Source organism: Diabrotica virgifera, chromosome 1 (assembly GCF_917563875.1).
Source record: "Diabrotica virgifera virgifera chromosome 1, PGI_DIABVI_V3a".
Classification (NCBI taxonomy): domain Eukaryota; kingdom Metazoa; phylum Arthropoda; class Insecta; order Coleoptera; family Chrysomelidae; genus Diabrotica; species Diabrotica virgifera.
In genome coordinates, this window is record NC_065443.1 from 154,855,595 (window position 1) to 154,881,430 (window position 25,836).

The 25,836-nt window shown below is 34.3% G+C and overlaps 1 protein-coding gene across 1 annotated transcript in view; it reads left to right on the forward strand.

The window, feature by feature from the left end:
- Positions 1-11,514, forward strand: part of LOC114334397 (chitotriosidase-1) — a 45,837-nt gene extending 34,323 nt beyond the window's left edge. Inside the window, exons 6-7 of the mRNA XM_028284433.2 lie at positions 7,852-8,037; positions 11,199-11,514. Coding sequence (XP_028140234.2) covers positions 7,852-8,037; positions 11,199-11,441 — 429 coding nt within the window. The 3' untranslated portion in view covers positions 11,442-11,514. The remainder of the gene's footprint in view (positions 1-7,851; positions 8,038-11,198) is intronic.
- The last annotated feature ends 14,322 nt before the right edge of the window (positions 11,515-25,836 follow it).

Sequence of the window (25,836 nt, forward strand, 5' to 3'; positions counted from 1 at the left end):
ATTATAATAATTATTAATTATTTAATTATAATAATAACAACTATTGCATATATTAGAACACAGTTTTTAATTCCAAACAATTTTTCGTAGTAACAATAATTTACAACAGTGTGAAAAAAAGTACTTTAATCTTGAGCGAAATTCATATTTTTTAAAATACCTCCTATAATATAGATAAAATTTGCTATCTGATGATTGAATCGTAGGTTTTAGACGATGCAGAACTTTTTATGAATTATAACTTTATTTCGTAAAATTAAAAATAAAAAAGTGTCCCGTAATATATGTGTCCAACTTAAGCAGACACACTGTATATTATACAATATAATATACATAATACATAAATCATTGGGTAGACAGCACCATAAGTTTGTAACCTGCCATTTAACATTACTTACATTAAAATTAATAAGTAATAATTGATGGATTCGACCGTTACTTGATGGAAGTTCATTTTATCTAATAATAAAACACTGAAAACGTTTGTTTTCTATACTTCCACAGAATTTATTATAACTAAGTGACTACAGCTGTTTCGGCAGAGTGCCTTTCTCAAGTGATATAGTTTACAATATGTTTGCCTTTTTAAGTCTTCAACTGAAGAGATTGAGGAGTGGGGAGCTGTTTGTCTCGAGTTGGTCATTCAGAATTATATCTGTATTTTTCAGTTTATTAATTTCCATAGATTCTAAAAAAGATAGCTTAAGGCCTTTATTTTGAATTTGCAGAATTTGAAACTCTTCATTGAAAGAATGATTATGATCTAGAAGGTGAAGTGCGTATGTAGAAGTGTCTGTTTTTCTATTGTTGAATGCCCTTTTGTGTTCTGCTATCCGTTTGTCAAAAGTTCTGCCAGTTTGACCGATGTACGTTTTCGGACAGTCACCACACGTTAGTTTGTACACACCACTCTGTAGTTGCTTTCTCTTTCGGCTTTTATTGTTCTTAATATATTTGCTTAAGTTGTTGTTAGTTCTGAAAGCTGGTGTTATTCCTTTCTTTTTTATGTATCTGGCTATTTTTGTTGTTATCTTGCCAGTATATGTGAGAGAGCAGAAGGTACTGGGTTCTTTCTGTGGTGGAGGATACAATAATTTCAGGGCTTTCTTATTGAGTTTTTGGTTTAAAATTTTGTTAACTGTTTGTTCGTTATAGCCGTTGTTGACTGCTATTTGTTTAATGATGTTTAGTTCTATCTCGAAGTTATTTTTTGTCATGGAAATTTCTGTCAGTCTATGTATCATGCTATGGTAGGCTGCTAATTTGTGTTGTGTAGGATGGGATGATGAATTGTGTATAGTTGTGTCAGTATGGGTAGGTTTATGATATACGGAGAACTCATGTTTGTTGTGTAGTCTGGAAATCGTTACACCTATCAGTTCTTATATTGGTGGAGATACGTGGATGATATACTAGTATACTTTACAGGAATTAACAGACAACTTGACCAATTTCTATCATATATTAATTCACTTCATAATAATATTAAGTTTACAATAGAAACAGAACAGAATAACTCCATAAACTTTCTAGATGTAACGATTTCCAGACTACACAACAAACATGAGTTCTCCGTATATCATAAACCTACCCATACTGACACAACTATACACAATTCATTATCCCATCCTACACAACACAAATTAGCAGCCTACCATAGCATGATACATAGACTGACAGAAATTCCCATGACAAAAAATAACTTCGAGATAGAACTAAACATCATTAAACAAATAGCAGTAAACAACGGCTATAACGAACAAACAGTTAACAAAATTTTAAACAAAAAACTCCGTAAGAAAGCCCTGAAATTAGTGTATCCACCACCACAGAAAGAACCCAGTACCTTCTGCTCTCTCACATATCTGGCAAGATAACAACAAAAATAGCCAGATACATAAAAAAGAAAGGAATAACACCAGCTTTCAGAACTAACAACAACTTAAGCAAATATATTAAGAACAATAAAAGCCGAAAGAGAAAGCAACTACAGAGTGGTGTGTACAAACTAACGTGTGGTGACTGTTCGAAAACGTACATCGGTCAAACTGGCAGAACTTTTGACAAACGGATAGCAGAACACAAAAGGGCATTCAACAATAGAAAAACAGACACTTCTACATACGCACTTCACCTTCTAGATCATAATCATTCTTTCAATGAAGAGTTTCAAATTCTGCAAATTCAAAATAAAGGCCTTAAGCTATCTTTTTTAGAATCTATGAAAATTAATAAACTGAAAAATACAGATATAATTCTGAATGACCAACTCGAGACAAACAGCTCCCCACTCCTCAACCTCTTCAGTTGAAGACTTAAAAAGGCAAACACATTGTAAACTATATCACTTGAGAAAGGCACTCTGCCGAAAAAGCTATAGTCACTTAGTTATAATAAATTCTGTGGAAATATAGAAAACAAACGTTTTCAGTGTTTTATTATTAATAAGTAATATTTATTTATTTGATATTTCAATTCTTTTACAGTTTATATGAAGTAATATATTTTTGAAATAATATGTATGTTACTAATATATTATTTTTATATTATTTCGATATTTAATTGAATTTTTTCTATCGATATAAACTTAGTGGCGGTTCTAGCCAGGGGCAGGGGGGCAGCTGCCCCCACCCTACAGTTTTTACAGTACTTTTGTACTATAATTTTCGTTAAAAAGGCACGTTATCTTGTTTATTCACCGGTTGTGTTCCCTTGCCCCCCACTTTTTTTGGTCTAGAACCGCCCCTGTATAAACTGAATATGTACAGAAACTGAGGGTGTCCAATAATGGGCACATTTGACATAATATTCAAACAGATTTTTGCTATATTTTATATAAATGTCTTAAAACAATTTTAAAAACTTATATAAATAATATAATAATTAAGCTTCAAATTTTTGGAGCCTAAACTTTGAAAAATGTTTGTAGCATAATATTTAATGGTATCAACTTTTCCGGGAGCTCATTTGATACATGTTTCTAAGTACTTTGACAAGTGTTCAGTAAATATATTTTATAAAATGCACCGTTTTCCCGTTATTTGAGCTTGAATACATAGATGTGGATACTAGCCGAAAAAAAATATATATTCCATCACCTATAACTCACTTTTTATTAATTCTCAAAGGTTTTTCGAATAAGAAATCTCTTTTATTTTTTATTATCTTCAATTTTGGTAATTATAACTATTTTGATAAACCTTACAGTTTTTGAATTATTTACGAAAAACCGCTTTACATCATGCATTTATTTCACGAAAAATTCAAATCTTTGATCTTTAATAACTCAAAAAGTATTGATTTATTTTAATAATTAGGGGTAATAAATTTTGCTTAAAATTTGTCCCTCTATCGATTAGTGGGGTTATTTTTAATAAAATAGTTTTCACCTCTGAGAAGGGCTGGCATCCACCTCCAGGGTAAAATCGCACGTTAGCACCATATCAGTTTTATTTCTTGAGGTATGCTCTAACTACTTACCAATTTTCAAGTAAATCGATGGAGGTTTAACAAAATAGGAGGTGAAAACCTTTAATGACTCCGTTAACTTTCCCCTTTCATCCCTTATTGCTATTCCCTGTATCCACTGAGGTGTCAGCCTGAAAGGGGTCATAATTATCAACATACAATAGACACATTTCACATGCCAAACTCCATATTATTTATGACGTTGATTTCTCGCCTCTAGCTCTTAGAGTAAAAGGAGTACCTATAGAGACATGACAACAGCATTTCAAAGAGCTATATGATGCTGAAGAAGCGGTGAATATAAACGAATACGAAACACATATAAGTGCTACAATCAATGACGAAGAGGTACAAGCAAAGATCAAGAAGCTAGAAAACAGAAAATCCCCTGGAACGGATGGTATACCCAATGAACTTTTAAAATATGGAGGCCCTGAACTTGCAAGTAAACTGTCGCAACTCTTTAAAAAAATCTTAAACGAAACAGAAACACCAGAGGAATGGCATAAGAGCATCACAATCCCCATATTTAAAAAAGGACAAAAAACTTGCCCACAAAACTACAGAGGAATAACCGAATAACCCTCTTAAATACAATGATGAAACTTTTCACGAAACTTTTAAGGACAAGTTGGAAAGGCAAATCACTAATGCTCAAGAACAACAAGGTCTCACAAAGGGGCGGTCTATAACAGACGCAGTATTTATAATAAAACAAATAAAAAAATAGCTTTAAAGTTCGGCATGCCAGCGTATATTTGCCTCATTGATCTGACGTATGCGTTTGACAGAGTTCGCCTGGGACACATTCTAAATATATTAATAGAAAATAAAACACCGACCAGCATAACAAAGATAGTCCATAACCTAAATAACAGCCACCCAACCAAAGTTAGAGCAGAAGACCAGTTCACTGAAAATATTCCAAACCGGGAGAAATTAGACAAGGCGACAGTTTAAACCCCTTCTTGTTTAACCTACTCATGTGCAAAATTATAAACAAAGTAACATCTCTTAATCTCGGATATAAAATGGGCAACAAAAGAATTGGTATGGTGTGTTACGCAGATAATGCTGCAATTATTGCCGAATCCGAAGATGATCTTCAGACACAGCTCTTTCAGTTCTTTCAAATAAGCCGCCAACTAAATATGAACATTTCTACAAAAAAAAACTAAATGTATGCCAATATCAAAATAAGTTAGTAAGTTAGTGGTTGAGAACCACCCCATAGAACAGGTGATGCAATTCAGATATCTGAGCATAGATATATCAAGCACCCACGACCCAGTAGTCTAAGAGCTAGTGAACCCTCCGACTAACGGTCGTCCTGTAAGGCTAGAAATTTTTCTAGTGATAATTCATAGCACACCATGGCTAAAAACCATGACCTGGCAGGCATCAGCGGTGCACGTGTATCTACCAGGTGAATCGAAAAGTACAAATTTAGGGGGTAAAATAAACTTTCTCCTGTAAGGTTTAAATTTAAGTATGTGTTTGAGTAAGTCATTTAGAAGAAATGTGTACAATGACAGGCGATTCTGAAGAGCATAAGACCTTGCCAGGCAAGGGGAAAGATTAGGGGTTTTTCCTAAAATTATTCTTTTTGCATCGAACAAATTTTTTTTTATGTTTTTTGAATCATTCCAAACAGAAAAGGTCTTTAGTGATTTTTCTCTTAAGTTAATAGTTTTTGTTATATAAGCGATTGAAAATTTTGAAAATTGCGAAATCGGCCATTTTTAACCCTAAATCGGACATTTATATAAAAATTTCAAAGTTGCCAAGGTAGGTAGATATTCTTTAAACATTTATTGATGAAATTTCAAAGAGTTTTTTGCAATACAATATCGGAAACGCCTTTGTTTTTTAATTGCTAATCAAGCGGCGCGACACTGTAGTATAAGTGAGGACGTTTGAGTTTGCATAAATTCATTATCTCAAGAATGGGCAAATTTCAAGAGAGATCCTCAGACAGGTCGATTTTTATTTTTGAATTAGGACTTTTTGGCATATATATAATACTAGTGACGTCATCCATCTGAGCGTGATGACGTAATCGATGATTTTTTTAAATAAGAGTAGGGGTTGTATGATAGCTCATTTGAAAGGTTGGTTAATTCTCTATTCACTAATATAAACATTAACATAATTATTTATACAGGGTGTACAAAAAATTGTTTTTTATTTAATTAACTTTGATTAAATTTGACAAATAGAAGAAACATTTTTTTTGTACACCCTGTATAAATAATTATGTTAATGTTTATATTATTGAATAGAGAATTAAATAAGCTTTCAAATGAGCTATCACACAACCCCTACTCTTATTTAAAAAAATCATCGATTACGTCATCACGCCCAGATGGAGGACGTCACTAGTATTATATATATGCCAAAAAGTCCTAATTCAAAAATAAAAATCGACCTGTCTGAGGATTTCTCTTGAAATTTGCCCATTCTTGAGATAATGAATTTATGCAAACTCAAACGTCCTCACTTATACTACAGTGTCGCGCCCGCTTGATTAGCAATTAAAAAAACAAAGTGGTTTTCGATATTTTATTGCAAAAAACTCTTCTGGATTTCATCAATCAATGTTTAAAGAATATCTACGTACCTTGGTAACATTTAAATTTTTATATAAATGTCCGATTTAGGGTTAAAAATGGCCGATTTCGCAATTTTCAAAATTTTCAATCGCTTATATAATAAAAACTATTAACTTAAGAGAAAAATCACCAAAGATCTTTTCTGTTTGGAATGATTCAAAAAACCAAAAAAAAATTTGTTCGATGCAAAAAGAATAATTTTAGGAAAAACCCCTAATCGTTCCCCTCGCCTGGCAAGGTCTTATGCTCTTCAGAATCGCCTGTCATTGTACACATTTCTTCTAAATGACTTACTGAAACACATACTTAAATTTAAACCTTACAGGAGAAAGTTTATTTTACCCCCTAAATTTGCACTTTTCGATTCACCTGGTAGATACACGTGCACCGCTGATACCTGCCAGGTCATATTTTTTAAGCCTTGGTGTGCTATGAATTATCACTAGACAAATTTCTAGCCTTACAGGACGACCGTTAGTCGGAAGGTTCACTATCTCTTAGACTACAGTAAATGACCTGAGGAGTCAGATCAACAAAGCATCTGCATTGTCAGAATGTCTGCAGGAGATAGTGTGGTCAAATCCGTATATGCGTACAGATAGTAAAATTAGAATCTACAAGACTTGCATAAGATCGATCATGACATATGGCATAGAAGTGCGCGAAGACACCAACAAAACGAAGCAGATGCTAAGAGTTGACGAAATGAAAACCCTAAGAACAATAGTGGGGAACACAAGAAGAGATAGAGTGAGAAATACAGACATTAGAGAGCAATGCAAAATTCAAGATATTGTAAGATGGGGAAGGCAGCGCAAGAGGATGTGGTACAACCATATAAGACGAATGGATGAGAATAGACTCCCAAAAAATACCCTAGAAAACAACCCACCCGGTTCAAGACGCCCGGAAGACCACCTAAAAGATGGAGGGATAGTTAGCAATCTACCTCCCAGGAAATTAACCAGAGGCAGCTTCAGAATTAAACAGATCGAAAGATCTCCAAGAAGTAAAAGAAGAAGAAGAAGAAGTTTAATTATTTCAAATCTCCAATTTTTAGTGCTTCTGATACTATTCCATCTTCGGCATCTTCGCCTAGGTTCGATTAATTTTCATGTTCTTCAAGGCCTCTTTGATTTCTGATTTTATTATATCGGGCATTAAATCTGATCCTTGGTTTAATACCGAAGTTTTTACTGTAATTTAAGGTTGCGTATTGTTATCTTCTTTCTTTATCTGTATAACTCTGGGTAGAACTCTTCGACTATTGTTAGTATTTTATCTCTGTTCAGAGCTTCCTCTCCATTTCTGTTTCCTAGTTTGTTAATTCCTATTTTCCCTTTTGTACGTTTCTCTTCAAAGCTATCTTATTTTCATGTTCTTATTTTGCTCTAATGTTTGTTTTATTTTTTCTACATTGTAGTTTCTTATGTCTTTTCTTATTGCCTTGAGAAATATTCTTATTTATTTGATTTAGCGCTTCTTTGCTTGTACTGTCTCATCTGTATTAGTTCTATAAGGGTTCTCGTAGGTTGACTTAGTTTTTCATCTTTTTTTTGTTGGATAATATTTAGTTTAAGCCTGTGGCTTTGTGTTGACTATTTGTTACTTCTCTATGTTTGTAGTTTTTTTTGTAGTAGTGACTTTCAATGAATTATTAATATATTTTTCGAACTTCTGAATATTAGTTGGTTTATTTAATACTTTTATCATTTTAAAGAATTTCTTAATAACGAAAAAAAATATATAAGTTAGATCTTAATTTTAACAGGATACAGGAATTCAATATTGGTTGAATGGTGGTGCAGATCCTGCAAAATTAAACTTGGGTGTTGTCGCTTATGGAAGAACTTTTACTTTGGCTGATAAAAATAATACCGCTCTATATGCTCCTGTCAAAGGTGGAGGTAGAGTTGGACCTTATTCACAACAATCTGGATATTTGGGATATAATGAGGCAAGTAACAGTTTGTAATTTTTAAAATTATTTTTATTGTGATACTAATAATCTATAATCTATTCACAGTCAAGAAAAAGTGCGCCTAAATAATTACACGTGAACATCACTCAGCCTTCGGCTTTCTGGTCGTGACCTGAACCGTTGTGTTGAATTCGTAACAGAAGTAGAATGCAAAAGATCCAAATATTGAAAAACCTTAAAATGAGATAATCAAATATATTTTTTGGGAACTTGTAACGATCCAAAAATGTATATTATTTTGTAATATTTAATACTATGCTTTCAATCTATATTTTCGAATGGTAGTTGTTTGGTAATGTTTTCGTTGACCATCATCCGGTGCATGCTGCTAGATAACAAATGAGGCTCTGAGGTCCGAGTGATTGCCGGCATAAGCAATCCCCCACTTACTGATCAACGGCTTGGGGATGATGAGTTGGTGAGTGGTAGGGCATTCTTTTGTCCTGGGGTTGAGAAATCGGCTCCGACGGCGGATGAATCAATAAAAAATAATGGTCAACGGCATAAGAATGCAGAAGGCAGAGGGAAACCACTGCATTAACGACTCATAGAGTACCCCCAGGAAAATCACCATAGAATTGACACTTCAATTGCAAACCGTTACTAACCATGGAAAGTGGAGGCCAAGATTCGGCAGGAGCGAAAGCTAAGAGATGTTTTCAAATCAGCTCTTCCCATCTGCTTAAAGAGAAAGGTATTTGATCAGTATGTGCTGACGGTTCTAAACTATGGTGCAGAAACGCTAACGCTCACTAAGACGTCCGCAAACAAAATTTGAACAACACAGAGGGCAATGGAATGGTTCATGTTGGGATTTACCCTGAGAGACCGAATAACCAACACAGAATTGAGGCGTAGATCGGGAGTAACCGACGTAATCAAAAGAATATCGACCATAAGCGAAAAGCCACACGGGCGATAATTTACGGTTCCGTAATAGCAGTAAACCCATTGGTTGACTAACTCATCCACCAATTTTAGATGAAATAGGAGTTAGTCAACCAATGCCTCAATGCAGGTTTACTGCTCTTACGGCGCCGTAAATTATCGCCCGTGAGGCCTTAGCCTAAAATGGACCTGGGCAGGGCAAGTCGCGCGAACGAAGGACGAAAGATGGACGAAACGTATTCTCGAGTGGAGACCCAGACAGGACGCCGTTCAAAGCAGAGGACGACCACCAACAAGATGGACAGATGACCTGAAGCGGATGTGCCAAAATTGGATGCAAGCTGTTCAGGACAGGAATTTGTGGAGTTAACTACGGGAGGCCTACGTTCATCAGTGGACAAGTATAGGCTGAATGATGATGATGATCTTTAACTTCCTGTCTTTTTGCATATCTGATATCTGACTTAATTTTGTTGTTGATAAATCTATTTTCCTGTATTTGAGTTACTTTAGTCTAGTTTTCCAATTCTGGTTAGTTATTAGAATGTTGAAATGTTTTTCTTTCCGTTTTTTATAACTGATCGTACTGCAGCCAATCAACTTATTGTGCCATCTTCCATTCGTGTACCATTCTGTTTCAAGTTTTATGGTTAACGACTACTTACGTAGCCAGGACCGACGGATTTACGTGCCCTCCGGGTCGTAAAATTGGGTGGCTGCAGGGATCGAACCTGAGCTCTCCAGTTTACTACGCCAGTATCTAGCCATCGAGCGCATATTAAGCGCTACGTAGAGTATAAGATCTTACATATTATTTAGAATGTTGTCTATTCGTTTTTGTATTATCTTTTTTATATAATATAAATAATAAGCTAGTCTTCTACAGCTGACGCCGCTTTTCGCATCCCAATTTCCAGCGTTTTCTGTCGAAGCAATATTCAGTTTTTAAATCTCTGGCGGTCATTGCATCTTCGACATCTTCTCTCCAGGATCGCCTTGGTCTACTTCGTTTTCTTCTAGTGGGAGTCCATTTTTCTATTTTTTTGGCCATCTATATTCAGGCATTCTCTGAAGGTGTCCATACCAGTTGAGTCTTTTGGCTTCGATTGTGTCTACTATATCTATATCGATTTCCATCTCTCTCCTAATATCATCGTTTCTCACCCTATCAAGTCTAATGAGCCGGCAACGTCGGCGTCGTCTCCAATAGTTCATTTCCATAGCCTTAATTTTTGATTATTTCTTTGGTTTATTTCCCAGAGTTCGGCACCGTACAATCCAATACTTTCTGTTACTGTTTTATATATTTTTCTTTTATTTTCTTTTGTTATGTTATTCCATAATAGTCCGTGTAGCTGTCTGGTGGCTGATCTTGCTTGGCCAATCTTGGAACGTATTTCGTCGTTACTCCCTGATTTTAAAGTTTTTTTTACTACTAAGTATTTGAAAGTTTCGGTTGGGTTTATAGTTCCCATTTCAATTTGTAGGCTTTCTGGTGTTCTTCCTACAACTAGGTACTCGGTTTTTTGTATATTAATTGTAAGGCCCCACTTAGTGGCGTGGACTCCTCTTCCAGTTTTCTGAGCATATAGTCTATATCACTCTCGTCTTCAGCTAGAATAGGTTGGTCGTCATCGAAGTGTAATGTGTACAATATATCGTCATCGATTGGGATGCCCATATTGCAGAACTTTCTTCTCCACAGTGTGAGTGCCTCATTTAAACATATTTTAAAGAGTATAGGTGCTATGCACCTATGCTATTATTTTTTTATTTCTGTTAATTAATTTTCCCATAAAAAAAATAAAATCCTTTTACGTAAAAGGTAAATTTAAAAATCCCTAGAAAGGGGTTACATCATAACAAACATAACGTTTTCGGAATCGGTATTCCATCATCAGTGTTATCACAGGTTACAGGTTTAAAGCCACCAAGATATACGGGTAAAAACCCTTAAGTTGTTTTAAAGTTGTAAAGAGTTTACATTCATGCTGGTTGTAATGTTCAGAGGTTAGCTAGACTCCATAGCGGAGTTTAGGTTACAACTCAGATGACAGTTCAAGCGTTTCTTATAATTTTTTGAAACAAGGACAGAAATAATTTTATTCCATAAGTGCCTTTCACACTGTATATATACAACTACTGTGGTCTATGTATTAACATTCGTCTCCCTGTCAATTAATTTTATACGGTTTATTTTTAAGATATCCTATTATCACATATTTTGAAATACAGTATATTGTTTTTAGATTTGCAAATACTATACCGACTCAACTTACGTATGGGATGACGAACAGAGAGTTCCTCACAGATACTGGAGTGACCAATGGGTGGGTTTTGAAGATGAGAAGTCTTTAACAGAAAAAGTAAACTATGCTATTGAAAATAACTTAGGAGGCATGATGTTGTGGTCACTCGATTATGACGATTTTAGAGGAGCGTGCGGAGATAAATATCCACTATTAAGAACTATAAATAAAATAAATAATTAGTGTAGTATTTAAAGTTTAAAATATGGTAATTGATTTTCATTGTAATAATAAAAAATAAAAAATGATTAAGTTATTTATCGTCTATTTAGGATAGAATAAATTAATGATAACAATTATCAATTAGACAATTTTGAAGAAATATTAAAAAATCAAATAGAACAGAGAAGTATGGACTTAAAATATACAACATATTCTTTGAACATAAGGATATCCATAAATTTACTTGGTACCAACATACACGTGGACTTAAGTCAATCATTGACTATCTAATCTCGAGAAAAAATGCAAAATTTAGCATCCAGGATGTTAGAGCTTTCAGAGGGGCTGATTGCGGATCAGACCACTGCTTAGTAATCGGTAAAATTTATGTTCCATTTATACCAAAACAAAATAACTCCGAAGAAAAAGAACACAAAAGGAATTCATATGATCCAGAAATAGAAAAATATAATATTAACAGCTTACAACATGAAAGTACACAATATCTGTACCTTAACAGACTTGAACAGAAACTAAGTCAAGAACAAAGAACAACCCAAGAAGAATATAATCACATAAAAACATGCATAAAACAAGCAGCACAAGAAACACTAGGAAACTTGGAAAACGTAAAGAAACCAGAATGGTGGGATACAGATATCGAGACGAAAATAGAGAAGAAAAAACAACTTCACCTTCAACGTCTACAAAATCAGGAAAAAGTTGAGATTCAACAACAATACAGGGACCTAAATAGAGAAGTAAAAAGAGAAGTGATTAAAAGAAAAAACGCAACCTGGATCAAAAAATGTGAATACATAGATCAACAATTAGGAGGAACTAGGAGTTCAGAAGCATGGAAGATGATAAAGAATGTCAGAACATCACATAAAGGTGGGCACACAATTAAGAGTATATCTGATGCCGAGGGGAACAACATTTTAAGGAATTATTGGTAGAAAAACGACCACAATACATAACAAGAATACAAGAAAAAGAGAATGATATACAGAGTGAACACGAAATAGAACTAGATAAAACCAAAGTGGAAGAAGCTATTAAAACTATGAAATACCGGAAAGCACCCGGAGCTGGAGGAATTAATCCTGAATTAATAAAATATGGACCACCCAAACTATGGGATATGCTTAAAAATCTTTTCGAAAGATGCCTGAATGGAGAACAAGTACCAGGTGAATGGCTAACATCACATATTACTCCCATACATAAGAAGGGACCTAAAAATAATCCCAAAAACTATAGGGGAATCGCAGTCATCAGCACCATTGGAAGATTATACTCCAGGATATTAAGAAATGAAATAGAACAAGAAATTCAAGGAAAGCAAGCTGAGGAACAAGCTGGTTTTCGTGCGGGACGTTCAACGGTAGACAATCTCTTCACTTTAAAAATAGCACTAGAAAAAAGAATACAAAGAAATCAGGAATCCCACATCGCTCATATCGACCTAGAAAAAGCCTATGATAGTGTCCCCATAATAGAACTATGGAATTCAATGAAAGACATCGGTATCGATGGAAAACTCATACAAGTAACTAGAATGTTGTATGAGACCACTAACACCAGAATCAAAAACAGCAAAAATTTCACTGAGGCATTTAATACTTCAAAAGGCCTCCGACAAGGATGTTGTCTATCTCCCACTCTCTTTAAAATATACCTTGACCAATCCTTACAGAGGTGGACAAAAGCAGTAAAACCGATGGGACTGAAAGTGGGAGACGACTCCCTATTTACATTATACTTTGCGGACGACCAAGTTGTTATATCCCAAGATCAAGATGACTTAAGCTATATGATACGGAAGCTAAATGAGCATTTCCAACAGGCAGGATTAGTAATAAATATGGATAAGTCGGAATACTTCATAGTGGGAAACGAAGACATTGAAAACCTACCATTGGAACAAGGACATATTGTTGGTGTGAAACAATGCAAATATTTGGGAGCTATATTTAACAAACGAGGAAATAGTGAAGATGAAATACAACACAGGATCAATAAAGGTAGAAGCATCACTAGATCCCTCAATTCAATTTTATGGGACAAAGATATCAGGAAGGAAACAAAGAGAAGAATATATGAAAGTATAATGAAGAGCGCTACAATCTACGGTGCAGAAGTTTGGGACATAAGTGCAAAAAATAAAAAGAAGCTACTTAGTACAGAAATGGACTTTTTGAGGAGAAGTTGTCAGGTTTCGAGATTAGAACATGTAAGAAATGAAACAGAGAGCGTATGAAGGTAGAAAAAAACTATAATAGACGATATTGAAAAGAGACAGCTGACATGGTTCGGTCACGTTAAAAGAATGAATGAGACTCTCTGGCCGAGAAAAATATTAGAGTGGGTCCCACCGAAGAGAAGAAGAAGAGGACGACCACGGAGAAGCTGGAGGGACAATATTCAGGAGGCAATGGAGTCGAGGCAATTAGATGAAGATATGTGTTACGATAGAAAAAATTGGAAGTTGGGTATGGAGAGGCGGCGACAGCCGTAGAAATCCATATCAGCGCATATATCGAGAAGAATAAAACAGTAGGTAATAGTAGTCCAATACAATTGTTCAGAGCTGCAGCCACCAAAGTTAAGATTGCAGTGATGGTAGCCAACCTCCGATAGGAGACGGTACTGCAAGAAGAAAAAGAAGGTGATAGTACTACGAGAGCCGAATCTAGATCGAAGTTCACCTATCTGTTTACCGGATGAAACATATTTTTTTTATTAAATTTCATACATAGGCAAAATACAATTTGCTTGGGTTGCCTATTAGTACGTTCTTTAAAGGTAAAATATTGCAAAACTTCTAAATTTTAAAGAACCGCTTGGATTGATATGAAATTTGGCATACACATATCTAACAAGTCAAAAAAAGGGATAGATATTGTGCCGATGTGTGCTTTTACCTTAGGGGTGAGTTTCACCCCCTTTTGGGGGTGAAAAATATGTGTTCGAAATAAGTCCGGAAATGGATAAAATGACTAATTCTAGGCTACTTTTGTTCTATAAAGTTTTTTTACCAAAATAATACTTTTCGAGTTATTTGCGAGTGAATATGTTAATTTTTCTACAAAATAACCACGTTTTTAGACGGTTTTTCGCAAATAACTCAAAAAGTAAGTATTTGGTGGAGAAAAAAATTCTTATCAAAAATGTAGCACGTAAGAAAGTGAAAAGCATGATATATTAGGTCACTATACCTAGCAGAAACAGAGTTATAGCTAATGAAAAATAGGTTCATATTCGTCAAATTCCAAATCGAATATTTGAACGTGCCATAACCAAAAAGCGAAGCACTTTTTTGGGAAAAACTCATTTTAACTTTTTTAAAATAATTAAAAAAATGATTATTTTTGATTTAAAAAAAAAATTAGCATCAAAAGTAAACAAGTTACGCTCAAAATAAAGTTGGTCCCTTTTTATTGGTAAGAAATCGGGAGAATCACCCCCTAATTAGCATTTCAAATGAACTTAATTGTTACCACTTCACAAGTTTTTTACTCGCGTACGTATTGATCATAATTATTATCTGTAAGTTTCATCGGTTCAAAGTCCTTATTTCTGAAAGAGCTGTAGTTAAAATCGCTTGAATGAGTCACTTATCACGAGTGTATGCAAACTTAGAAACACCGAATCTTAACCAATTTTTGTCTTACAGAAAAACAAAAAATACAAATATTCAGAAAAGTAAAGTTGATTTTTTTTATTGTTTAAGATTTTTGGTATCTCTAACAACTTTTAAGTTATTTTGAAAAAAAGCATTTTTTCAAATTTAAATTTTTAAAAAATTTTATTTTAAAACCAAATTTTTTCAAAAATGAGCACTTTGAATAGATGAAATTTATAAATCATATAAACACAACATAAGTAAAGTAACTTGTGAAGCGGTAACGATTAATTTCATTTAAGTTGCTAATTGGGGGGTGATCTTCCTGATTTTTTTTTGTCTAAAACAAAAGGGACCAACTTTATTTTGAGCGTAACTTGTTACATTTGATGCTAGAATTCTTTTTTATAAAAACAGAAATAAAGCTTTTTTAAACACTTTAAAAAAAGTTGTAATATGTTTTCCCCAACAATGCTTCATTATTTGTATATTTCACATTGAAATATTCTATTTGGAATTTTTCGAATATGAACCTATTTTTCATTAGCTATAGCTCTGCTTTTGCTAGGTATAGAGAGCTAATATATACACCGTGTTTTTCACTTTTTGATAGGCTATAGTTTTGCTAAGAATATTTTTTTCGACAAAATGCTTACGTTTTGAGTTATTTGCTAAAAACCGTCTAAAAACGTGGTTATTTTGTTGAAAAATGAACATATTCACTTGCAAATAACTCGAAAAGTATTGATTTGGTGAAAAAACTCTATAGAACAAAAGTTGCTTAAAATTAGTCAGTTTATCCATTTCGGGACTTATCTTGGACATTTATTGTTTCACCCCCGAGATGGGGTGAAAGTCACCCCCAGAGCAAAAGCACACATCGGCACCATATCACTTTTTTTCTTTGACATATAAGCTATGCGTATGCCAAATTTCATGTCAATCCAAGCGGTTCTTTAAAATTTACAGCAAAAACCGTGGAAGAATGTACTATATAAAAATATGGTCATAGCTATCATTAAGGGGAGGCGTAGGGTTTGAAATCAACATTTCAAGCATATATCTTTGTTAATTTTTTTTTTGAAAGTATGGTAGAATTATTTTATTTTCAATTTAAATAAGTATATTCAGTACAATTCAAAGAATATGAAAAAACAATTCAAGGAAAATATTGAAAAATTAGCCAACGGTGCCAAATTTTTTAAGAGACCTCAAAAACAATTAATAGATTTTGCGGTGGACATCAGAACTCATCATTGGATCATGTGAAACAAAAAATCAAAAAGATTTTTTTAGCTTATGAGTTGATAATCTCGAGGTAACGCTGTCGAGTTTTTTTTTGGAATGATTTTTTAGTACCACAATACCACTCGAAATTAAAAAAAAATGAAATTTGACCACCACCTTTTGAGAAAAACGCGATTAAAGTTTTATCAAAATTTATTTTCAATTTATTTTTTGTTTGTCAAATTGTAAAGTGATGCACACCGAAATATGTTTTTGAATCGCGGAGTAATTTACAAAAGATTGGATAATGGGAACAGTTGTTGAATGTTTCTCACTACGCTCAAGCGCGCTGGCGCGAACCTGTTGCAATGCGAGTCGAAGGTAGGGATATTCAACACTATATTATCGCGTTTGTTATTAAAATTTATTTATTTAATATTATTTAAGATTCTTGATAATTTTTATTTTGATATATATTTTGATTGGTAAACAAATCGGTGCAGTCACCTACATTTGTTTACCTGATCCCTACTCTCTTTTAAAAAATCATCCATTACGTCATCACGCCTAGATGGATGACGTCACTAGTATGATATATATTCCAAAAAATTGTAATTTAAAAATAAAAATCGATTTTTTCGGGATTTGTCGCCGGTTTACGAAATAATGAATTTATGCGTTACTTTATTACTGGTTAAATTTTTCTTCAATTATTTTCTTTATTTTTCGCTATTTACTCAACCTACTTGCCTATTTAGTTCCGCTTTTTTTGTGTTTACCGATACGTTGAAATAAACAAAAGATTGAAAATTTCAAAAAATCAAAGCTACCAAATTATTAAAGTATGTGTTTGTTTGAGCACAATTTTTGAGAGATAAGTACGCGCTATATTTCGATACTTTATACTTTATATTAAATTTTACAATTGAATTTTTACATTATTATCTGAGGAATCGATTTAACATTAGCATACAATAATGACATTCTTCTTCAATTCCTTATCATTCCTTATCATACAATAATCTTGAAATGTTGCGTAATTGTAATAAATTAAACATACTTTTACCTAATAGATAATAGATGTAGAGGTAATCTTTTATCTAAATTTTATTTTGTACAAATTTCTTCCAGTCCTATATCGTCCTTTACTGATGTGTTTAATCCTTTTTCTTATGGTGATAGTGCGTTGGCGAATTACCTTAAGATCAGACGTCTGTCTTTTGCGGCATGCAAAAGCTCGCCAATGTTACTTATGCCTGTCCAGTTCTTTATATTTCGTAGCCACGACATTTGTTTAGGGTGTAGGGTTGTGTTATAGAGGTAGTACCTTTAATCGGAACGACCACATCGAGCGTCATAGACGGGAGATGGTTCTTGATAACTGGTCCTCATAAGACACCCAACTCTCACTTATGGCAGTATGTATAAAAACATTAACAGGCAAATAAAAGCAAAGATAAGAATAGCAAAAAATGAATGGCTTAAGCAACAATGTATCGATCTAGAACATTTACAACGACAGCACGACGACCGGAATTTACATAAAAAGCTTAAGGAGACTGCTGGAATACACAGAAAACGAAGACCAACTATTATAGTTAATCAGGATAACCAGATAGTGCTAGGTGAAAAAGAGAAAATTCATATATGGGAAAACTATATCCAGGAGCTCTTTCATGACGAAAGACCCATGAGTGAAGTTTATACAGATGACCAGCTGACTGGTCCTTCAATCACTAAAGAGGAAATAGAAAAGGTAATATTATATTCAAAAAACAATAAGGCACCTGGACCTGATGAAATCCCTTCAGAAATACTCAAACTACTAGATGAAAGGGGAATTTCAGCACTACATAAAATATTTAATTTTATTTATGAAACTGGTTGCTATCCTCAACAGTGGTTGCTCTCTATATTTATTCCCCTACCCAAAAAAGTCAATGCAAAAAGATGTGAGGATCACAGACTCATTAGCCTGAGGAGTCACACTTTAAAAATATTCTTAAAAATACTACATCAAAGATTATACAAAAAATGTGAATGGGACATCAGTGATTCTCAGTTTGGGTTTAGGCAAGGTTTGGGAATAAGAGAAGCAATAGTAGCAACACAGGTGTTGGTCCAAAATTGTTAAGATCAAAGGAAGGACGTATTCCTGTGCTTTAAAGACTACGAGAAGGCGTTTGATCGTGTCCAACATCACAAGTTAATGCAGATCCTCATGAAGCTTGATATAGACCAAAAAGACATAAGATGCATTGAAAACTTGTGCTGGTATCAGGCAGCACAATTAAAAATAGACAATTCTATATCCAAATCCATACATATAAGAAGGGGTGTTCGGCAAGGATGTGTGCTTTCCCCTCTTTTATTTAACATTTATTCAAAAGCCATATTTCAAGAGTCTTTGGAAGATGCAGAGATAAGAATCAAAGTGAATGGAGTATTGATCAACAACATACGATATGCTGATGATGCTGTCTTAATTTGCGACAACATAGCAGATCTTCAACAACTTGTCACTGTAATCGGAGAATACAGTAAGCGAATGGGATTAGAGATTAACACATTCATTGCCGATTACACCTATACGCTGTGAGCTCGTACGTAGAAGGGATATTTATAAATTCGCGAGCGCCAGTAGTGACAAGTCTGTAAACGTTTACTGGAAATTTGACATAAATGTCAAAGTGATTAATTTAAAATTAAAATTAAAAACATTAATTATAAAAAATATTAGTTGGTCAAAGCTGTGGTATATATTTTTACCTTAAATATACTTACGTTTTAAATACTCAATTTACGTTTTTTTAATGTTCCGTAATATGTAATTATAAATTAATCTTAGCGCCATCTACACGATAATTGTGAAAGTATCCGAAGTGTGTGTGTGTTCACAAAGAGGGGATGGCATTAGATAAACTTTTTGCCACAGATATTTGAAAGTTGAAGATTGAAGATGTCATATTAAATTTTTATTTTAGAATCTTTAAGAAATTGTATGATCATATCATTAATAGTTTTGGTATTGAAGCTTAGTAGATGTAAAATATTCAGCGGTAAACTTACATTCCGCTCCTGAAGTCTAGCAATTAGTGCTTTCGTATGGTTTTTATTAAGTTCACAATTAAAGATTATATGATTTAAATCTGCAGTAGAGTAGTTATCACATGAACAGAGAGAGTTGATACGCATTCCTATTTTAGCTAAATGTGCAGGAAGATTGCCATGGTTTAATCTTAAGCGACTTAGGGATGTGGAATAAAATCGAGTAACGTGATAATCAAATATATGTGGAATATTTTGCGGAAGTTGTGGGTGTATGTAATTGTATGGATTCCTCGAAGTTTGTACAAACTTAAGCCAAATAGTTTCCCATTTCTTTCTAAATTTTTTATGCAATTCTGGAATGTAATCGCTGGAGATTGTTAAATCTACTATTTGATTTAAAGTTGCTGAATTCTTTGCCATTTCATCCACTATCTCATTTTCTTTGATTCCGGCATGTCCTTTTACCCAGATAAAGTATCCGAAGTAAGAAATTAATATTTCATCAATAGAACGTCAAAATGATTAGCAAAATCTTAAAAAAATCTTTTACAATTTAATTACTTTTTAGCGTTGTAAATATTAAGCGATATCAATTTAATAATAAATTTAAAAATTACCGGTAAAAGTTGAATTATAATCCACTAGGAGCGACACCAGCGAAGCTCAGAGCGTATTGGGACCAGAGATATGTAAAGAAAATAGATCAGGCTAGTCATATGCCACTCAATGCATCGGGGTGTAACGCCGATATCAAGTACGGTGGTCTAGCTATCTTTGTCTGTCGTGCGAGTGTGAGCGTATCTACCAAGAGGTGGGAATAACGGAACGACAGTGACACACAGGCGGCGGCCATCATATGCTAGAGAGAGCGCCAGTCATCATATGCTAACTAAGCGCCGGTAGAGAGAGATAGATAGACCACCGACCGGAACTGTTCCGCGTTACGCTATTTTTCGAACTGGCCTAATCTATTCTGTTATATCTATGATTGGGACCGTGCAAGTTCGGCAAAGCGACCTCTATTTCTACGCTCTGTACTTTTATTCGCACTTTTAATTATATTGGCCAATTATATTAGTCCTGGTTGCTGGATAATTGTCAAGGCCATAGTCCAAAAAAATAATAAGAAGCAAAAATAAGATGCAGGTTATGTTATGCAAACGTAAACAATTGTATGTAGTAAATAAAATTAGTTATTACAATGCAGTACTGCAAGCAAAATACAATTAATTAAATTTACCTTTATATAGTAATTGCATATCATATCAATATTGTGGAGCAATATATAATTTTTCTGCTTCAATGACAGAAGGTATGAAATATACGTCAATTTGACAATTTCAATTGACAATATGAATTATTTAAGATAGTTGCAATATTTCTCCGCGACTCGCGCACGGTCGTTTCTCGTTTCCCTTCCAAGTACTTGCACACCGCGATATTCGTGTATTCCGTGGTGTCAATAGAGGCGCCGGCTACACCTATAGGTAGGTGATTATGTGATTAATATACGGGCAATTCAATCTCACTCTTGTGCGACTGGCACTTTAAGTAAACATTTTAATAGCTATACGCTGTGAGCTCGTACGTAGAGGGGATATTTACAAATTCGCGAGCGCCAGTAGTGGCAAGTCTGTAAACGTTTACCGGAAATTTGACATAAATGTCAAAGTAATTAATTTAAAATTAAAATTAAAAACATTAATTATAAAAAATATTAGTTGGTCAAAGCTGTGGTATATATTTTTACCTTAAATATACTTACGTTTTAAATGCTGAATTTAAGTTTTTTTAATGTTCCGTAATATGTAATTATAAATTAATCCTGCGCCATCTACACGATAATTGTGAAAGTATCCGAAGTAAGAAATTCATATTTTATCAATAGAACGTCAAAATGATTAGCAAAATCTTTAAAAAATCGATTACAATTTAATTACTTTTTTGCGTTGTAAATATTAAGCGATAACAATTAAATAATAAATTTAAAAATTACCGGTAAAAGTTGAATTAATAACCGCTAGGAGCGACACCAGCGAAGCTCAGAGCGTATAAGGTATGTTGACTGAAACCTATATTATTGATGTGTAATGTTGGTTGCTTGCAGCAAGTCATGGAATTTCGACTTTGAATGATTGAATGCAGGTGACGTAATTTTGACAGTGTTTATAGATATTTGGTTATATTTCATTAGATAAACGTCAGGTAAACGATTATTCTGTTATTTTTGACAAGTTTGTTGTGTTTTATTGTTAAATAGTGGTCATTTTAATGAAAAGTCAACCGGGACCTTCTGGCATTAACAGGAAATTAACAAATAGGGAGATGACTCGTCCACTAACGGTAGAAGAGATTTTTAGGTAGAGACGGTAGTATTTTAGAGTCGGAAGACGATGAAAGTGATGATAACTTTTCTGTACACAGTGATGAAGGACATACAACAGACAGTGCGAGTGATACTAATGACGAGCATGGAATTGATGACATACAGAACGCAATTTCAGCAACAAATACGTCCAATGATCAAAACACGACGTGGAGTGATGAAGGAGCTCTAAAGAAAATTAACTTTGCGGGAACTCAATCATTTGTTCCAAATATGATTTGAAAACATCCTGTTGACTTTTTTAATTTATTTTTTGGTCAAGAAATAATGAATTTAATTGTAGAGCAAACTAACGAGTATGCCGTCAATCTTTTTTTTTGGAGAACAGACACGTGAACAGTCCCGTATTACATACTGGAAACATCTGACAGTTGATGAATTCAGGACATTTATTGGCTTGCTGCTGCTTACAGGGACAGTTCAATATTCTAGATTAACCGACTACTGGAAGACACATCGATTCTACAGAAGTTGTTTTGGCGAGTATATGTCCAAAAATAGATTTTTACTGATATTGAGATGTTTGCACTTCTCACCTGTTGGAGAAAATAACGAAGGTCGTTTAGCAAGAGTACGCCCCATCATGAACCACTTCAATAATAAAATGCAGGCTATTTACAACCCTGGAAAGGAACTTTCTCTTGATGAGTCCATGGTGTTATGGCGACGACGTTTAATCTTCCGGCAGTATATTAAGAATAAGAAACATAAATATGGGGTGAAACTTTACATGCTGGCGGAACCCAACGGATTAGTCCAAAAATTTACAATTTATAGTGGGTCAAAGGATGCATTGGGCGGAACTGGTCATACCTCAAAAGTAGTTAAATATTTGTTACAAGAAAGGCTACACCGGGGACATTCGGTTTATATGGATCGTTATTATAATAGCTATGAGTTAGCTTCAGACCTTTTATAAAAAGAGACTTACTGCACTGAGACATTAAATATAAAAAGAAATAGTAATCCACGAGTCATTCAGCAAGTAAAACTAAAACCAGGAGAGAATAAGTCCTTATTTCGTAATGGCGTGCACATTGGTAAATGGAGATTCAAACGCGATGTGATGTATATAACGAGTGAATACGGAAACGAAATGGCTGAATCTCGAAATAAAAGAGATCAGGTAACATTGAAACCACTCGCAATTATTAATTGTAATAAATACATGTCAGGCATTGACCAGCATGATCAAATGCAGTCATACTATCCATGTATCCGAAAAACATTGCGCTGGTATAAAAAAATATTTGTTCATATATTACAAATGAGTGTAATAAATTCGGCTATTCTGTCCAACAAGTACTCAGGGCAAACAAAGAAGAACATGTACGATTTTAGATTAGCCCTTTTAGAATCACTCTTACCACCAAAAGTTGGCCCCAAGGCTACTGCAACCCTACACGAATTACAAAAAATTGATAAAGTTACCGAGGAAGAATATAAAGCATCTGATCAAACATTGAAGAAGATGAAAAGATTACTAAGAAAAGAGTGTAAAATTTGTAGAACTCAAAAGAAGAGAACAGCAACTATGTACGTGTGTAATGCCTGTGATGGTTCACCAGGATTTTGCGTTGAATAATTTTTTATTTTTCATAAAGAGTAATACATGTTCGTATAAATTCAAAATCACCTATAGGTGTAATTGGCACTGGCAATGAAATTTTCATTAGAGGAACCGTCTACACCTATAGGTGTTTTTTCTTATATAACGAAAACTTATATTTTTTTAATAAAGTATAATAATAAACAGTGTTTTTATAGTAGTTAAACAACATTTTTTCGATTTTATTCTAACCGGCACCGCTATTGCGACTTTACTATAGTAGTAGGCAGTGAATGTGTTAATACCAAAAAGACCAAATTCATGATCATCTCCAGAAACTCGGATGCATTTGAAAACTCCACCATAACACTGAATACTAAGTGCATTGAGAGAGTGAGCAAATTCAAATACCTAGGAACGTGGCTTTTTGAAGACTGGGCATCGGACAGGGAAGTAAAATGTCGCATTGAGCAAGCTCGACAAACTTTCGTAAAATTCAGGAAGGTACTGACCTGCTCAGAGTTCGACCTTACACTGAGACTAAGGTTTACTAAATGCTACGTGTGGTCGGTGCTGCTATATGGCATAGAGGGTTGGACACTCAAAACGAGGGATATAAACAGATTAGAAGCCTTCGAAATGTGGCTTTATCGCCGTATCCTAAATATACCATGGACGGCGAAAGTTACAAATGTGGATGTCCTTAAAAAAATCAACCAAGAACGTCAGGTTTTTGAAAACATCAAGAAAAGAAAAACGGCGTATTTGGGTCACATCATGCGAAACTAAAAATACCAGTTCCTTCAACTTATAATCCAGGGTAAAATTGAAGGCAAGAGAGGAATAGGACGCAAGAAAATGTCCTGGCTCCGAAACATAAGGCAATGGACAGGGATTAACGACATACAATCTCTGATACACATTACAAGAAACAGAGAGTTAATGGAAAATGTGATCGCCAACATCCATTAGTGGATTTGCATTTGAAGAAGAAGACATTTGTTTGCGACCTACTCATCTCTTGTCCTCAATCTTTCCTTGGATGGTTAGTTGAGGGATTGCGTATTTCTCCACTCTCATATTATGTCCCAGGTATCTAATTTTTCGTACCTTGATCAAGTTGAGCAATTCTTTTCTTTAGACTTCCTCATTTCTCACCCTATCTCTCCATGGTATGCGGAACATTCTTCGCAAGGTCCACATTTCGAAGGCCTACAACTTACTAATGGAAGATATATTCAACCTCCATGTCTCCATGCCGTATAATAATATGGACTATACATACATAGCACTTAACCATTCTGTAACGGAGATTAAAGGATATATTGCGAATACAAAGCAGCGGTTTAAATGTAATTCTCTTCAGTAGACATAACTCCATTGCCGAATTGGCTAGAAGGATTGTGTTATATGCGTATCGAAAAGTAAATATTTTTATTCTGCCTATGGTGACACTGATATTCTATTCATCAGTGGCCTTTGGTATAATCCATAATCCATTCCCTATTAAATATGATGTAACTCAGTATGGAGCCTTGCTTTATCCCGTTAGTGAGGCAGAAACTTTCATTCATTTTTCCATTTATTTTAAATTGATTGAAATTGTTGCTATAATAAATTATTGATCAGTGAAATCATATGGTCACCACCCCCTTTGGTTGTGAATCAGTTACAAATACTTGCATCTCACCATATCGAAGAACCTGTTACAATCAACAAAATACTTATGTTGTGATGTTGAACTTTCTTGATTTTGGTATGATCTGTCGTTGCTTAAAATTTGTTTATTATTACCACTCCAGAAATGAAATTAAATTTTTTCTTGGGTTTTCTTGGCCTTATTTCGATATTTAATGCTTGATAGTTCTCCCTTTCATTCACATGTCTTAGTCCTGTAGCTTTCAGTTGCTTCCTTTACCGTATTTTGCACCATCAACTGATATCTCTTGTTTCTATTTTTTGTACCATCTGTAGTGTGTCTAGCAACGTTACGTTATAGATATTAGTATGTCCAATGCTATCAGACGATTTTTGTGATCTCGATCTAGATAGCAACTTTCATAGCTATGTAGAGTCCGTTCATAGAGGTTTTGTCCGGACCAGTATAGTAAGGAGTTATGCGTTGCCATGACGTAAATCAAGGAGACAAGAGAAGCATAAGTCGACCACCTACAAGATGGATCGACGATTTAAGAAGGCTAAATAAAAACTGGGTGAGAGCGGCGCAAAATAGACTGGGCTGGAAATAGGAGAAAGGACTATGTTCAGCAGTGGACTTTTTCGGCTGGATGATGATGATGTAAATTAAGGTAGAGTTCAAACATGATGTAATATCATTTAGAACCATGTAATATAATTAAAATTTTATACCATTTAAAGGGAATTCTGTGAACGAGGGAATTTTGCTTATAGGTTTGTTCTAGCATCAGTTTCAAACGGTTTGAAACCATCAGCGAATAGTGGACCAGCGCTAGTAAAGGGGATAGCACTGGTGACTGTATATTATGTTTTCTCACTGACCAACTGTTTGCTGACGGTTTTTGACTAGTTTTACTGTTTGCTAGAACACACCTAA